The 17789-nt window shown below is 44.6% G+C and overlaps 1 protein-coding gene across 1 annotated transcript in view; it reads right to left on the bottom strand.

Annotated features, from left to right (window-relative positions):
• Positions 1-1082: 1082 nt before the first annotated feature.
• Positions 1083-17789, bottom strand: part of LOC109872384 (apoptosis regulator Bcl-2-like) — a 61906-nt gene continuing 45199 nt past the window's right edge. Inside the window, exon 2 of the mRNA XM_020463592.2 lies at positions 1083-6958. Coding sequence (XP_020319181.1) covers positions 6824-6958 — 135 coding nt within the window. The 3' untranslated portion in view covers positions 1083-6823. The remainder of the gene's footprint in view (positions 6959-17789) is intronic.

The raw sequence follows: 17789 nt of genomic DNA, 5'->3' as shown, positions 1-17789 counted from the left end.
AAAAAATGTTAGTCACAGAGTTAGTCACGTAATTTAATAGAAGTCCATCTTTGACTGTGTTTTAAATTTTATTCAGAATGTTAGAAACACCGTCCTAATATTGAGCTGCATTCCCTTTTGCCCTCAGAACAGCCTCAATTCATCGGAGCATGGACTACACTGTGTTGAAAGCGTTCCACAGGGATGCTGGCCCATGTTGACTGCAATACTTCCCACAGTTGTGTCATGTTGGCTGGACGTCCTTTGAGTGGTGGACCATTCTTGATACGCATGGAAAACTGTTGAGCATTAAAAACCCAGTAGTGTTGCAGTTCTTGACACACTCAAACCGGTGCGTCTGGCACCTACTACCACAACCCGTTCAAAGGTACTTAAATATTTAGTCTTGTTCATTCACCCTCTGAATGGCACACATACACAATCCAGGTCTCAAGGCTTAAAAATCCTTATTTAACCTGTCTCCTCCCCTCCATCTACACTGATTGAAGTGGATTTAACAGGGGACATCAATAAGGGATCATAGCTTTCACCTGGATTCACCTCAGTTGACCTTTGTATTTTACTCCACACTGATACTCCAACACACCTACAAACACTCTATCATTAACTCACACACATAATATGCACATACATTTATACTGACTCTACACACACCCACTCACATACAATCATCATATACGCTGCTGCTACTCTGTTTATCATGTATCCTGTGGCCTAGTTACCTTAACCTTATACATATCTACCTCTATCGATACAGTATCCTTACACATTGTACATATGGTTCTGGTACTGACCTTGTACATAGTATGCTTATTTACGTTGTGCTCTTGTTTTTACATCTTGAGTGTTTTTATCCTACCTTGTTATTTGTAGTATTCCATTGTTATTGATTACAGCATTGTTGGGGTTAGAGCTGGCAAGAAAGGCATTTCACTGCACTTGTGCATTGGACATTAAAACTTGAAACTTGGTCAGTCATGGAAAGAGCAGGTGTCCCTAATGTTTTATACACTCAGTGTACTGTATGTCTATCACAAGCCAAAACAATACCCGACCACATGCAGAAAACACACATCTCAGACTGCAGGAAATATGTGGTTTATTGGGAACAACATGATCCCAGCTAGCTTATTGTGAATACATACTTAGCAGTAAACAATGGTAACGCTTTTCCTTTCACCTTTTTAAGTGCCACAGGCTGAGGATTCTATTTACAATGCTACAACCATGGTGTCATGTAGGCTACAATCATTTAAACAGCATTACAGTAGGGGATCTGAGAAAACCATCACACATCTTTGAATTATGAACAGGTTAATGACTAATTATCTAAAAGGTCTGGACAAGACTACAGTACTGAAAACAATGTTTTTATATGTGTCTATGTGCATATCCATTGAGGGTTTATCACGAGTAGGGGGGGGGGGATTCACAACTAATGTTATTATAGAAAAATAATAGTGCCTGTGGTTAAGATGATATAATCTAGCAGGTAAAAAGCACAAGATGTGGAGACTGTTTTCTGCCACTACATACACTTGAGAAGGAATTCATAACTATGTTAACTATCACCATACATACATATCATTAAAGCACGGGTGACCATATATACAGTTGGGTGCCACAGTATGTACTGAAACATTATGAACAACACCAAGCAGGCTAATATTTACTGTGCCCCAAATTATATCCTATTTCCTACATGGGGCACTACTATTTACTGGAGCCCCACAGGCCCGAGTCAAAAGTAATGCACTATAAAGGGGATAGGCTGCCGTTTGGGACGCATCTTTACAACAACCCTTCCACAGAAATCCTGCAAAATCTGACTCTGACACTCTTTCAAAGGAGTGAAAGTGAATTGGCCTGTGTTTATCTCTTCATGCTACATCTTCACATCCTATGAACACAATGTTACTTACAGGTTAACTTTGGTTTACAGCTTTCTATAACGATACTGTATCTGTGTGGCAGTTTGAAGCTGTGAGTTAAGTTAAATCAGGACTATACAGTATAGCAGCGATAAGCCAAAATTAACACGTCTTACGCAGAAAGTCACTATTCAATGTTACGTTCGATACAATAGCAGCCCCAAATAGTGTATTGTTCCATTAATAAAACTAAAGATACCATTTCTCTAGACACTTGAGTGTCTCCATGATCTTAACTTGTTGTCCCATCTATGATTTAAATATCTGTGTTCTGGTACCTCTCAATAAATACAAATCAGAAGTTGGCATATGTATCATTTGTCCTATTCTGATATACAGTAGATATGGGTATACATAGTGAATATTCATTCTGGGAAAACTTCAGATTCATTTTTTTTTGCATTGATGTAAGAAGACATTAAAGAAGAATGAGATTTGTTTTTGAAAAAAGTGACAGTCTACACATGACAGTCTACACATGACAGTCTACACGGAATTTAGATGGTTCAACAACATGCTCTTTACACTTATCTACATAAACATACTGTGTGTGTGTGTGTGTGTGTGTGTGTGTGTGTGTGTGTGTGTGTGTGTGTGTGTGTGTGTGTGTGTGTGTGTGTGTGTGTGTGTGTGTGTGTGTGTGAAAGAGAGAGCAAGAGAGTACATATGGATAGTAAGGGCTATATTCAATCCAGATCTCCAGAGTTCAGCGCGAAAGCCCAACTGAAATGTAAAGGTAATGTTCTCTCGTTGGAGGAGACTGCATCCACGGTAAACATTGTATATGTCGGCTCAATCAGAAATGACCTTCACGTTTCTGTCACGCCATCTGTAGCGCTTCAGCGACACAGTTTGAATAGAACCCTAAGCTTTTCCGGAACGCTAGACAAACACATAAAACATTGTTGGAAATGATTGTTTACTCTGAAGAGATGTTGCGCTCTGTGCCAGCCGGTGCCAACCTCGCAAAGGGTGCTCAAATATCTCAGTTTACTGGGAATACAATGGACACCACTTCACTCCAACACAGTACAGAGTCCAACAGGGATTCTTCTTGCTGTGAGAGTTTGATACGGTTCGAGATACTGTGAGAGGTGCACACTGGGATTTACTATGTCTCCAACATGGTCGTCCTAAATGTGGAATCAACCATTAACGTGGCCTGTGAGGAGGGTCTCTTTGTCCCCTAAGAGCCCAGCAACAGTAGCAGCTGGAGGACACATGTTCTAGGAGAATTGGCGGTTTGGTTCAGTCCCCTTACAGCAGTGGCTTGGCTTGGGTGAGGCCATGAGTTCTGCTCAGACATACTGTACAGGCAAGAGGGGGAGAGAGAAACCAAGAGAGATAGAGAGAAAGATAAAGAGTACTACAACGAGAGGCAGTCAGAGACATCCAAAATGCTGACACAGTGAGTGAGTGACGTGAGGCCAAACTGATCCATGCCTTTCTGGGAGAGTCAGTTCTTCCTGCAGATGAGACTGAGAGTGTCTAGGTCTGGAGAGGGAGGCTCACTGTCTCTCTTATGTTTGTCCCCAAGCATTGTATGTTCCTAAAACTCCTTGTTCTCTTTCTCTGTATCCACATTGACATTCTCTCTTCTCTTGCTCCCTCTTTTTTATTTCTCACACGTTCTCTTTCTTTCTCTCTATTTACCTCTCTCTCTCTCCCTCTATCCCTCTCTCCCTCTCTCCCTCTCTGATCTCGACTAAGCCAGAAACCCAGCTAGGTGGGATAATATTTTTTCACTTTCTGTCAGTAACATCTGATTATTATTATTATCTGACCATGCTGGTCATCTATGCACATTTGAACATCTTGGCCATGTTCTGTTATAATCTCCACCTGGTACAGCCAGAAGAGGACTGGCCACCCCTCATAGCCTGGTTCCTCTCTAGGTTTCTGCCTTTCTAGGGAGTTTTTCCTAGCCACTGTGCTTCTACATCTGCATTGCTTGCTGTTTGGGGTTTTAGGCTGGGTTTCTGTAGAGCACTTTGTGACATCGGCTGATGTAAAAAGGGCTTTATAAATACATTTGATTGATTGATTTGATTGATAAAACAGGGGTTTGGGCTGCCAAAAGCTCTAACTAACCTGCTTTTCACTCCTTCAATGCCTCCCTCTATCCTCTACAATGCCTACCTCTATCCTCTCTACAATGCCTCCCTCTATCCTCTCTACCATGCCTCCCTCTATCCTCTCTACCATGCCTCCCTCTATCCTCTCTACAATGCCTCCCTCTATCCTCTCTACAATGCCTCCCTCTATCCTCTCTACCATGCCTCCCTCTATCCTCTCTACAATGCCTCCCTCTATCCTCTCTACAATGCCTCCCTCTATCCTCTCTACAATGCCTCCCTCTATCCTCTCTACCATGCCTCCCTCTATCCTCTCTACCATGCCTCCCTCTATCCTCTCTACCATGCCTCCCTCTATCCTCTCTACAATGCCTCCCTCTATCCTCTCTACAATGCCTCCCTCTATCCTCTCTACAATGCCTCCCTCTATCCTCTCTACCATGCCTCCCTCTATCCTCTCTACCATGCCTCCCTCTATCCTCTCTATCATGCCTCCCTCCAACCTCTCTACAATGCCTCCCTCTATCCTCTCTACCATGCCTCCCTCTATCCTCTCTACCATGCCTCCCTCTATCCTCTCTACCATGCCTCCCTCTATCCTCTCTACCATGCCTCCCTCTATCCTCTCTACCATGCCTCCCTCTATCCTCTCTACCATGCCTCCCTCTATCCTCTCTACAATGCCTCCCTCTATCCTCTCTACAATGCCTCCCTCTATCCTCTCTACAATGCCTCCCTCTATCCTCTCTACAATGCCTCCCTCTATCCTCTCTACAATGCCTCCCTCTATCCTCTCTACCATGCCTCCCTCTATCCTCTCTACCATGCCTCCCTCTATCCTCTCTACAATGCCTCCCTCTATCCTCTCTACAATGCCTCCCTCTATCCTCTCTACAATGCCTCCCTCTATCCTCTCTACAATGCCTCCCTCTATCCTCTCTACCATGCCTCCCTCTATCCTCTCTACCATGCCTCCCTCTATCCTCTCTACCATGCCTCCCTCTATCCTCTCTACCATGCCTCCCTCTATCCTCTCTACCATGCCTCCCTCTATCCTCTCTACCATGCCTCCCTCTATCCTCTCTACCATGCCTCCCTCTATCCTCTCTACCATGCCTCCCTCTATCCTCTCTTATTACATTTCATATGGGTCAAATGCAAAGAAAGAGGCTCCACTGCACAGTCCAACAGCTCTCTTTCAGATCTCTGCAGGGCAAGCTGCATCTGTGGCACCTAGATGGCGTTCTGATGAGACCTTGTATCTATACATGTATTTATAACGATGCTGTGTGTTCAGAGTCGAGTGATGCTCCTGGTATATTGCACTGTAGAAGCGGTGGGTGGACAGACACACCGTTCTGGTTAGTGGCGAACTCCTTCCATTATACATTCAGAGCTGCTGTTGTGTGGAGGAAGTCCTTTGAAGGTGGGTTGAAAGGGGCACACAGTTCAAAAGAGCTCCTCGCCCTAACAACCGGGGTCGGGGCCATCACCTTGGTGCAAGCGGTTGAATCATCAATGTCCTTGCACTCCTATTAGTAAATCCTTCAAGGGAGGCCTCAGGTGCAATATCTGCTTTCTTTTGCCACACCGACACATGCTACACAAATCTACACGAGCACACAAAGGTTTCATGCTACAACTAGTACTGAAGCAGGCCGAACAAAAAGGACACATGCCAACCCGCCCCTCCTCTCCTCTCTTGTCAAGCCCTCAGTTGTCTCTCCAAACATTCTGTGATTACAGTTAAACGGCACGGCTTTCATGACATGTTTTCTTCTCTGTGGGCAGTGACTGTTTCATTACATGTTTTCTTCTCTGTGGGCAGTGACTCTGTTTCATGACATGTTTTCTTCTCTGTGGGCAGTGACTGTTTCATTACATGTTTTCTTCTCTGTGGGCAGTGACTCTGTTTCATGACATGTTTTCTTCTCTGTGGGCAGTGACTGTTTCATGACATGTTTTCTTCTCTGTGGGCAGTGACTCTGTTTCATGACATGTTTTCTTCTCTGTGGGCAGTGACTCTGTTTCATGACATGTTTTCTTCTCTGTGGGCAGTGACTGTTTCATGACATGTTTTCTTCTCTGTGGGCAGTGACTGTTTCATTACATGTTTTCTTCTCTGTGGGCAGTGACTGTTTCATGACATGTTTTCTTCTCTGTGGGCAGTGACTCTGTTTCATTACATGTTTTCTTCTCTGTGGGCAGTGACTCTGTTTCATGACATGTTTTCTTCTCTGTGGGCAGTGACTGTTTCATGACATGTTTTCTTCTCTGTGGGCAGTGACTGTTTCATTACATGTTTTCTTCTCTGTGGGCAGTGACTGTTTCATTACATGTTTTCTTCTCTGTGGGCAGTGACTCTGTTTCATTACATGTTTTCTTCTCTGTGGGCAGTGACTGTTTCATGACATGTTTTCTTCTCTGTGGGCAGTGACTCTGTTTCATGACATGTTTTCTTCTCTGTGGGCAGTGACTCTGTTTCATGACATGTTTTCTTCTCTGTGGGCAGTGACTCTGTTTCATTACATGTTTTCTTCTCTGTGGGCAGTGACTGTTTCATGACATGTTTTCTTCTGTCTGGGCAGTGACTCTGTTTCCTGCTGTTGTTTGATTTGGGCCTTTGTTTTATAAAATGAGGGTTAAGAAAGAGGGAGTTTTTTCGAGAACAGGGAGAGAAAGAGAGAGAGAGAGGCTTTGAAGACATGCAGGTTGGGGATTCAGGATCGTCTCGGAGGGGGCAGGGCTGCCTTTGAAAAGAGAAAGTAGCAAGAGGGAGGGAGGACAAAAAGAGAGGGAGAGAAAAGGAGAACTCCTTCACTTCTGTGTAAGGTATGCTCCGATGGTAAGGCTTGCGGCCCCCAGTGCAGCCAGGCCGAAGACGGTCTTGATGGACGGCCACGAACAGAACACCGAGTCCCTCTGTCTGTCATAGAGCTCAACAAAAGCCTCCTAAGAGAGAGAGACAGAGAGAGAGACAGAGTTAATACAAGCTGTGTGTGTATTCTTGTGTTCAAAGCTAGCTGGGGGGTCTCCTTTGGAAGGGCCTGCATATCTCAAACCCCCTTGGATGCCATCCAACTCCAGTGTTATTACATGCAGGAAGCCAGATCCATTTCAAACCAGCTCCCCTCACACCCGTAACACCCCTCATGCTCACCCCCGGCAAAACTCTGAGGGCCCCTCATAAACACAACACACACACACAAATGAACGCACACACACACACACACACCCTAGAGTACTCATGGACACAACCCAAGACAAACACTCCACATGAAAACATACACTGCGTCCTATTGATGTCTTGATGCAAGCTACAGTATACTGTACATGGTCAGTCATTAATGGAAAACACTGCATAACAGCTGTGATGCTCCGTAGATGCTTCATGGTCCTACAACAGCCTGTTACTGGTGCAACTGCTTCTTCATAATTTCAATGAATACAGCCTGTTAAAATAAACGATCCCATATGTCCGTATCGTGTACAGTAGGATATTCACCCTGGCTTAATGTATTTATGGCCCATGTGCTGTATGAGGAAATCAATACCATTTAGAAGCCTTCAGGCCCTGATAGTGAGAACAGCTAGATGGGAAGTTAGAGTATAGAGATCCCCCTTGAAGACCCCATAAATGGTTGGTGTTGATGAACCTGTATCAAACTGGTCAACCCAAGAAGGAGTGCACCATTGGATATAGGAGGGGTCTGAGGGTTGGGGGGTGCAGTACACATGATATTGTAGTGTTTTCTTCAGAGCTGAAGGGGGGCCATGTTGTTTATGCCCCTGCCCTATATTAAGTCCCTAAACCTAGACCGGTAATACATTGTCGTTACAGCAGTAGCACTAACCCTAGACTGCTTTAACATTGATAATCATATAAACAATTCATTTGAGATACAGTGGATTATAGGTACAAAACGCACACCCATCACCTCAATAGTGGAGCACTACTGTAGCATGGCAGATAACCTGATTATGGGTGAATTCAAGTGTTAACTTCAATTCTACATTATTAGTCCCCTGAGGGCCAAATTCTTTTCAGTCTGTCTTGATTAGATCAAGGCTCCATTTACCTACACACATCATGTTATTTACTATTTGTAGAGCCAGACAAATATATGTTTGTTTCAAAATTGCCCTTGATCAAATAGAAAGATAAACTGGGTCATCTTCTATGAATAGTGTCACACTGTTAGAGAGTGTAAGAGAATATTTACAGCAAACCAAGCCTCACAGGATGACTAAAAAAGGCAGTCTATTTCAAATGGCTACGGAAGACAAAAGTATTTCCTGACTCCCTCTTCTCTCCCCCTTTCCTTTCCTGTCACATTCCTGAGGCCAGGGGCCATTGAGAGTCAGGATCAGATCAGCAGTTTCTTCACTTTAGGTGCTCTGTTATCAAAACACACAACCGTTCCTAGTCAGACACTATTCACTAAACCAACAGACATTTCTCCTGTTGTTGCCATTGTTTGTTTCTTTGTTGTTGCTGAAATTAGCACAAAATGACAAAGGAGCTAATTGAAAAGGCCCCTACCCTCATTGATCAAATCAAATCAAAGTTTATTTGTCAAGTTCTCCGAACACAACAGGTGTAGTAGACCTTACAGTGAAATGCTTACTTACAGGCTCTAACCAACAGCGCAAATTTGAGGTAAAAAAAAAGGATATTAGGTGAACAAGAGATTAGGTGAACAAGAGATTAGGTGAACAAGAGATTAGGTGAACAAGAGATTAGGTGAACAAGAGTAAAGAAATAAAAACAACAGTAAAAAAAGAGAGAAAATAACAGTAGCGAGACTATAACAGTAGCGAGGCTATAACAGTAGCGAGACTATAACAGTAGCGAGACTATAACAGTAGCGAGGCTATAACAGTAGCGAGACTATAACAGTAGCGAGACTATAACAGTAGCGAGGCTATAACAGTAGCGAGACTATAACAGTAGCGAGACTATAACAGTAGCGAGACTATAACAGTAGCGAGACTATAACAGTAGCGAGGCTATAACAGTAGCGAGACTATAACAGTAGCGAGACTATAACAGTAGCGAGGCTATAACAGTAGCGAGGCTATAACAGTAGCGAGACTATAACAGTAGCGAGGCTATAACAGTAGCGAGACTATAACAGTAGCGAGGCTATAACAGTAGCGAGACTATAACAGTAGCGAGGCTATAACAGTAGCGAGACTATAACAGTAGCGAGGCTATAACAGTAGCGAGACTATAACAGTAGCGAGGCTATAACAGTAGCGAGGCTATAACAGTAGCGAGGCTATAACAGTAGCGAGACTACAACAGTAGCGAGACTATAACAGTAGCGAGACTATAACAGTAGCGAGACTATAACAGTAGCGAGACTATAACAGTAGCGAGACTATAACAGTAGCGAGACTATAACAGTAGCGAGGCTATAACAGTAGCGAGGCTATAACAGTAGCGAGGCTATAACAGTAGCGAGGCTATAACAGTAGCGAGGCTATAACAGTAGCGAGGCTATAACAGTAGCGAGGCTATAACAGTAGCGAGGCTATAACAGTAGCGAGGCTATAACAGTAGCGAGGCTATAACAGTAGCGAGACTATAACAGTAGCGAGGCTATAACAGTAGCGAGGCTATAACAGTAGCGAGGCTATAACAGTAGCGAGGCTATAACAGTAGCGAGACTATAACAGTAGCGAGGCTATAACAGTAGCGAGGCTATAACAGTAGCGAGACTATAACAGTAGCGATACTATAACAGTAGCGAGGCTATAACAGTAGCGAGACTATAACAGTAGCGAGACTATAACAGTAGCGAGGCTATAACAGTAGCGAGGCTATAACAGTAGCGAGACTATAACAGTAGCGATACTATAACAGTAGCGAGGCTATAACAGTAGCGAGACTATAACAGTAGCGAGACTATAACAGTAGCGAGGCTATAACAGTAGCGAGGCTACATACAGGCACCGGCCAGTCGGGGTGATTGAGGTAACTCCCTCTGATTTAGCTCGTCTGGTAGGCTCATGTCACTGGGCAGCTTGTGGCTGTGCTTCCCTTGTAGTCTGTAATAGTTTGCAAGACCTGCCACATCTGACAAGCGTCGGAGTCGGTGGAGTACGATTCAATCTTAGCCCTGTATTGACGCTGTGCCTGTTTGATGGTTCGTCGAAGGGCATAGCAGGATTTTTTATAAGCTTCTGGGTTAGAGTCCCGCACCTTGAAAGTGGCAGCTCTACCCTTTAGCTCAGTGCGAATGTTGCCTGTAATCCATGATTTCTGGTTGGGGTATGTACTTACAGTTACTGTGGGGACGACATCCTCGGTGCACTTATTGATAAAGCCAGTGACTGATGTGGTGTACTCCTCAATGCCATCGGAGGAATCCCTGAACATATTCCAGGCTGTGCTAGCAAAACAGTCCTGTAGTTTAGCATCTGCTTCATCTGACCACTTTTTTATAGACCGAGTCACTGGTGCTTCCTGCTTTAATTTTTGATTGTAAGCAGGAATCAGGAGGATAGAATTGTGGTCAGATTTACCAAATGGAGGGCGAGGGAGAGCTTTGTACGTGTCTCTGTGTGTAGAGTACATGTGATCTAGAATTGTTTTCCCTCTGGTTGCACATTTAACATGTTGATAGAAATTTGGTAGAACTGATTTAAGTTTCCCTGCATTAAAGTCTCCGGCCACTAGGAGCACCACCTCTGGGTGAGTGGTTTCCTGTTTGCCTATTTCCTTATACAGATGACTCAGTGCGGTCTTAGTGCCAGCATCCGTCTGTGGTGGTAAATAAACAGACACAAAAAGTATGAAAACGCTCTTGGCAAATAGTGTGGTCTGCAGTTTATCATAAGATGCTCTACTTCAGGCGAGCAAAACCTAGAGACTTCCTATGATTTCGTGCACCAGCTGTTGATTACAAATATGCACAGACCAGCGCCCGCGAAACTGCTGCCGCTTTATACCCTTCACCCACCAACACACACACCCTTCCATCCTTCTCAGCACAGGTGTGATTTAGTGTACGGGTGCCTCAGTCGGACGTCCTACTGTGAGGACTGTAGTACAGCTCCTCTGCTAAAAACATCGGCTGCCTGTTGCCCTTCTTTTCCCACCACAGGAAAAACTGTTTGCTGCGACAACACAGACTGGTTGCCACCGGTTGCCACTACTAGCCGTTGCATGATACCTTCCTGACCATGGCATGATAGTATTATGGACAGCTAGACACACTTGCAAAAAGGAAATGTGCATCTATAGCAGCAATACATTATATAACATGTGAGGTTCCGAACAATGGATCATTCAAATGCAACAACTGACTAGACACTCCGTTTAGAAAACCCCAGAATGGTACTTTGTGTAATAACCTGAGACAGGGAGCACCAGGGGTTGATGGGTAATGGAGTTGATGGGTCAGTCAGGTGGACATCATGAGACTGTGGCGTGGTACATCATGCTCTAATTCTCTCGGTCAGCTCCCAGACACCAGTTAGTTTCTCACCATTACAGACAACATGTGACTACTGTTGAAAAACAACAACTAGAGGTCAGTCTCTCTCTCTCTCTCTCTCTCTCTCTCTCTCTCTGTCTCTCTCTGTCTCTCTCTGTCTCTCTGTCTCTGTGTGTGTGTGTGAAAGGTCAGAGGAGACAGGGAAAGGGCCTTTAGCTTACACTCAGATAGTGAAATATCATTCTCCTATCCATGCAAGAACAAAAACATGACAAGTAGTTTGCCCTTCACCAAGACCATCTGCTAGGTTAAGGAGGTGAGGGACTGGGGAATCAGTCCAATGTTACATACATACATTATCTCCAAGGTGGCATAGCAGTTCAGACGTCTTTTGTCCTCGTCTTGTCGTGTCCTGTATATATATATATTTACAACTTTTTCACATACATTTTATTTTTATTTTCCATCAACTCATCTTCAAAACACTCTCCTGCAACCCGCCTCACCAATGTATATTTATAAAAAAGTATTATTTACCTCAGATCTGTAATCCTCCAAGAAGCTAGCCAGAAACTCCAAGAAGCTAGCCTGAAACTAGCCAGAAGCTAATCCAGAAGCTAGTTCAGAAGCTAGTTGGCTCCTTTACTGGTAAGTCGTTGGTGTTCAGCTAACCACGGTTTGTGGTCATCGGCTATCCTTTGGCTCGAAAGTCTATCGCCAGTTCTGTACGGCGCAGCGCGGCTCGGAGCGGAGCATACCGGACCAATTTTTCTCTCCATGTCCCTGGATTTCGACTGCTCTCTGGACATTCATGCCCGGATCTCACAGCTAGCTAGCTGCTATCCGTGTGACTATCGGCCTTCGTCGATTCCGGAGCAAACATCAATTGTTCCGGAGCTAGCAAGCTCCGTCAATCACTCCTGAGTTCCATCAATCGCACCTGGGCTGCAGTCGCCTATCCGGACCCGTTTTGCTGCCTTCGCGGAGCCCCACCGGGCCTTCACAGCTGGACTGCCGACGTTATCTACCCGAAGGGGTTATTCGGCTGGCTCCTCCGTCGCGACGTTGCCTGAACGCCCATCTGCGGCCTGCTAACCGTTAGCTGTCTTACCGGCTGCTATCTGAATAGACAATCGGACATTTTTTTTATTTATTTTTTTTTATTTTATTTTTTTTATTATTATTATTTTTTTATTATTGTTGTTATGTTTTCTTCTTGGGCCTCTATAACTATATCTATTGTTTTTGTTTTTGTTGTTGTTGTGTGATTTGGATTGATCCCCTCTACCACACGGAACCCCACTAATCTACTGACGGAGCGCAGGAGGTGGCTAACAACAGACCTCCATCCTATGCTAGCTTGCTACCGATGCCCTGGCTAGCTGTCTAAATCACCAACCAACCTCTCCACTCACCGGACCCTTTTGATCACTCGACTAAGCATGCCTCTCCTTAATGTCAATATGTCTTGTCCATTTCTGTTCTGGTTAGTGTTTATTGGCTTATTTCACTGTAGAGCCTCTAGTCCTGCTCACTATACCTTATCCAACCTATTAGTTCCACCACCCACACATGCAATGACATCTCCTGGTTTCAACGATGTTTCTAGAGACAATATCTCGCTCTTCATCACTCAATACCTAGGTTTACCTCCACTGTATTCACATCCTACCATACATTTGTCTGTACATTATACCTTGATGCTATTTTATCGCCCCCAGAAACCTCCTTTTACTCTATGTTCCAGACGTTCTAGACGACCAATTCTCATAGCTTTTAGCCGTACCCTTATTCTACTCCTCCTATGTTCCTCTGGCGATGTAGAGGTGAATCCAGGCCCTGCAGTGCCTAGCTCCACTCCTATTCCCCAGGCGCTCTCTTTTGACGACTTCTGTAACCGTAATAGCCTTGGTTTCATGCATGTTAACATTAGAAGCCTCCTCCCTAAGTTTGTTCTATTCACTGCTTTAGCACACTCTGCCAACCCGGATGTTCTAGCTGTGTCTGAATCCTGGCTTAGGAAGACCACCAAAAACTCAGACATTTTAATTCCAAACTACAACATTTTCAGACAAGATAGAACTGCCAAAGGGGGCGGTGTTGCAATCTACTGCAAAGATAGCCTGCAGAGTTCTGTCCTACTATCCAGGTCTGTACCCAAACAATTCGAACTTCTACTTTTAAAAATCCACCTCTCTAAAAACAAGTCTCTCACCGTTGCCGCCTGCTATAGACCACCCTCTGCCCCCAGCTGTGCTCTGGACACCATATGTGAACTGATTGCCCCCCATCTATCTTCAGAGTTCGTGCTGCTAGGCGACCTAAACTGGAACATGCTTAACACCCCAGCCATCCTACAATCTAAACTTGATGCCCTCAATCTCACACAAATAATCAATGAACCTACCAGGTACCTCCCCAAAACCTTAAACACGGGCACCCTCATAGATATCATCCTAACCAACTTCCCCTCTAAATACACCTCTGCTGTCTTCAACCAAGATCTCAGCGATCACTGCCTCATTGCCTGCATCCGTAATGGGTCAGCGGTCAAACGACCTCCACTCATCACTGTAAAACGCTCCCTGAAACACTTCTGCGAGCAGGCCTTTCTAATCGACCTGGCCGGGGTATCCTGGAAGGATATTGATCTCATCCCGTCAGTAGAGGATGCCTGGATATTTTTTTTAAATGCCTTCCTAACCATCTTAAATAAACATGCCCCATTTAAGAAATTTAGAACCAGGAACAGATATAGCCCTTGGTTCTCCCCAGACCTGACTGCCCTTAACCAACACAAAAACATCCTATGGCGTTCTGCATTAGCATCGAACAGCCCCCGTGATATGCAGCTGTTCAGGGAAGCTAGAAATCATTATACACAGGCAGTTAGAAAAGCCAAGGCTAGCTTTTTCAAGCAGAAATTTGCTTCCTGCAACACTAACTCAAAAAAGTTCTGGGACACTGTAAAGTCCATGGAGAATAAGAACACCTCCTCCCAGCTGCCCACTGCACTGAAGATAGGAAACACTGTCACCACTGATAAATCCACCATAATTGAGAATTTCAATAAGCATTTTTCTACGGCTGGCCATGCTTTCCACCTGGCTACTCCTACCCCGGACAACAGCACTGCACCCCCAACAGCAACTCGCCCAAGCCTTCCCCATTTCTCCTTCTCCCAAATCCATTCAGCTGATGTTCTGAAAGAGCTGCAAAATCTGGACCCCTACAAATCAGCCGGGCTAGACAATCTGGACCCTTTCTTCCTAAAATTATCTGCCGAAATTGTTGCCACCCCTATTACTAGCCTGTTCAACCTCTCTTTCGTGTCGTCTGAGATTCCCAAAGATTGGAAAGCAGCTGCGGTCATCCCCCTCTTCAAAGGGGGGGACACTCTTGACCCAAACTGCTACAGACCTATATCTATCCTACCGTGCCTTTCTAAGGTCTTCGAAAGCCAAGTCAACAAACAGATTACCGACCATTTCGAATCTCACCATACCTTCTCTGCTATGCAATCCGGTTTCAGAGCTGGTCATGGGTGCACCTCAGCCACGCTCAAGGTCCTAAACGATATCTTAACTGCCATCGATAAGAAACATTACTGTGCAGCCGTATTCATTGATCTGGCCAAGGCTTTCGACTCTGTCAATCACCATATCCTCATCGGCAGACTCGACAGCCTTGGTTTCTCAAATGATTGCCTCGCCTGGTTCACCAACTACTTCTCTGATAGAGTTCAGTGTGTCAAATCGGAGGGTCTGCTGTCCGGACCTCTGGCAGTCTCTATGGGGGTGCCACAGGGTTCAATTCTTGGACCGACTCTCTTCTCTGTATACATCAATGAGGTCGCTCTTGCTGCTGGTGAGTCCCTGATCCACCTCTACGCAGACGACACCATTCTGTATACTTCCGGCCCTTCTTTGGACACTGTGTTAACAACCCTCCAGGCAAGCTTCAATGCCATACAACTCTCCTTCCGTGGCCTCCAATTGCTCTTAAATACAAGTAAAACTAAATGCATGCTCTTCAACCGATCGCTACCTGCACCTACCCGCCTGTCCAACATCACTACTCTGGACGGCTCTGACTTAGAATACGTGGACAACTACAAATACTTAGGTGTCTGGTTAGACTGTAAACTCTCCTTCCAGACCCATATCAAACATCTCCAATCCAAAGTTAAATCTAGAATTGGCTTCCTATTTCGCAACAAAGCATCCTTCACTCATGCTGCCAAACATACCCTTGTAAAACTGACCATCCTACCAATCCTCGACTTTGGCGATGTCATTTACAAAATAGCCTCCAATACCCTACTCAACAAATTGGATGCAGTCTATCACAGTGCAATCCGTTTTATCACCAAAGCCCCATATACTACCCACCATTGCGACCTGTACGCTCTCGTTGGCTGGCCCTCGCTTCATACTCGTCGCCAAACCCACTGGCTCCATGTCATCTACAAGACCCTGCTAGGTAAAGTCCCCCCTTATCTCAGCTCGCTGGTCACCATAGCATCTCCCACCTGTAGCACACGCTCCAGCAGGTATATCTCTCTAGTCACCCCCAAAACCAATTCTTTCTTTGGCCGCCTCTCCTTCCAGTTCTCTGCTGCCAATGACTGGAACGAACTACAAAAATCTCTGAAACTGGAAACACTTATCTCCCTCACTAGCTTTAAGCACCAACTGTCAGAGCAGCTCACAGATTACTGCACCTGTACATAGCCCACCTATAATTTAGCCCAAACAACTACCTCTTTCCCAACTGTATTTAATTTTAATTTATTTATTTATTTTGCTCCTTTGCACCCCATTATTTTTTATTTCTACTTTGCACATTCTTCCATTGCAAAACTACCATTCCAGTATTTTACTTGCTATATTGTATTTACTTTGCCATCATGGCCTTTTTTGCCTTTACCTCCCTTCTCACCTCACATTGTATATAGACTTGTTTATACTGCATTATTGACTGTATGTTTGTTTTTACTCCATGTGTAACTCTGTGTCGTTTTATCTGTCGAACTGCTTTGCTTTATCTTGGCCAGGTCGCAATTGTAAATGAGAACTTGTTCTCAACTTGCCTACCTGGTTAAATAAAGGTAAAATAAAATAAATAAAATAAACATACAGTCTTTCAGCGCTGAAGTTCACCTAGAGTGCTTTGTTGATCAACACACACGGGTGCCAAGAATCAAACAAAAATCCGGCCCAACCTTCTATCAGGCCCAGTAAATCTTTTTATGCTTTATATTTATGACAACATTCACAGTGTCACGTAACAAATCCCTTAGAGACCCACAGCAGCACTCTCTGGGAAAAAGCAGAGAAACAAAATGAGGGGAAGAGAGGATCACTGGCTGCCACAGGCATGGGCGGCAGCATGTAGCCACAGTGTCATGGTTACCCCTGTAGCATGCCACATCTCCTGATGCTACAATATAAGCTTGACGACCTGAGATTGACTTTTCCCACCAGCAGGGCTGTCTTTTCTTGACCTCTGATTTGCTTTTCTCATGATACAGAGCTTCAGCATTGTCTCTTAGAGAATGTCCCTCTAGACTGAATTTAACTCTACTCTCCCCAAGAGGGGAACAGGAAACTTCAAAATTCCACTCCAGTCCTGGGTATCCTGGGCTTCTCCTGTTCGTTATTGTGAATGGATAATTTGCCTACACTTGCCTTGTGTGTGGGAGGTAAGGGGTAGCCTTGTATGCTTGGCTGGCCTCTAGTCTCCACCCTCTCAGACAGACAGTTGATTAAAACACCACCAGGCAGCAAGGCCTTTGCCAAAACAGATAAATTATTAGGCAAGTTATCTCTGTTGTTTGGCTCACTGGCTAATTATGGCCAGCTTGGGAGTTCTCCTCTCCTCATTACGACCACAGAAAAGGAGGGATGAGAGAAGGCGGGATAAGAGGAGGAGGAGGAGGAGGAATGTGGGTTAAGGGTCAGACATTAATTAAAGTGCCTATGTATTGTGGCTTCAGAGCAGCAGCCGCTAAACCAAGCGTGTCCCAATGCTGTGGGTCTACACCACCACACCATAAACATACTGCTTAGTACACTGCAGACACACTCAGACACACTACACCTCTCAGCTCTTACAGTGTCTTCTCTATGGAGGATCTGGCTGTTTACCCCCAAAGCTAATTAATCTAAGACAAAACTCTTACTAAAAGAAGGGGGCAGAGAAGAAAAAATAGTGTAGAAAAACAGAAACCATAGCAAAGCCTATAGGGGAGAATCTCTCATTGAATATTGTGCTACACTTGTTTATTGATCAAGCAGGAAATCCTGCCTGTATCTATCTAGTTCTGTTTACCTAAA

The sequence above is a fragment of the Oncorhynchus kisutch genome, linkage group LG27 (assembly GCF_002021735.2).
Source record: "Oncorhynchus kisutch isolate 150728-3 linkage group LG27, Okis_V2, whole genome shotgun sequence".
NCBI lineage: Eukaryota > Metazoa > Chordata > Actinopteri > Salmoniformes > Salmonidae > Oncorhynchus > Oncorhynchus kisutch.
Note: the sequence above shows the minus strand (reverse complement) of the source record. Positions and strands in the feature narration are given on the sequence as shown.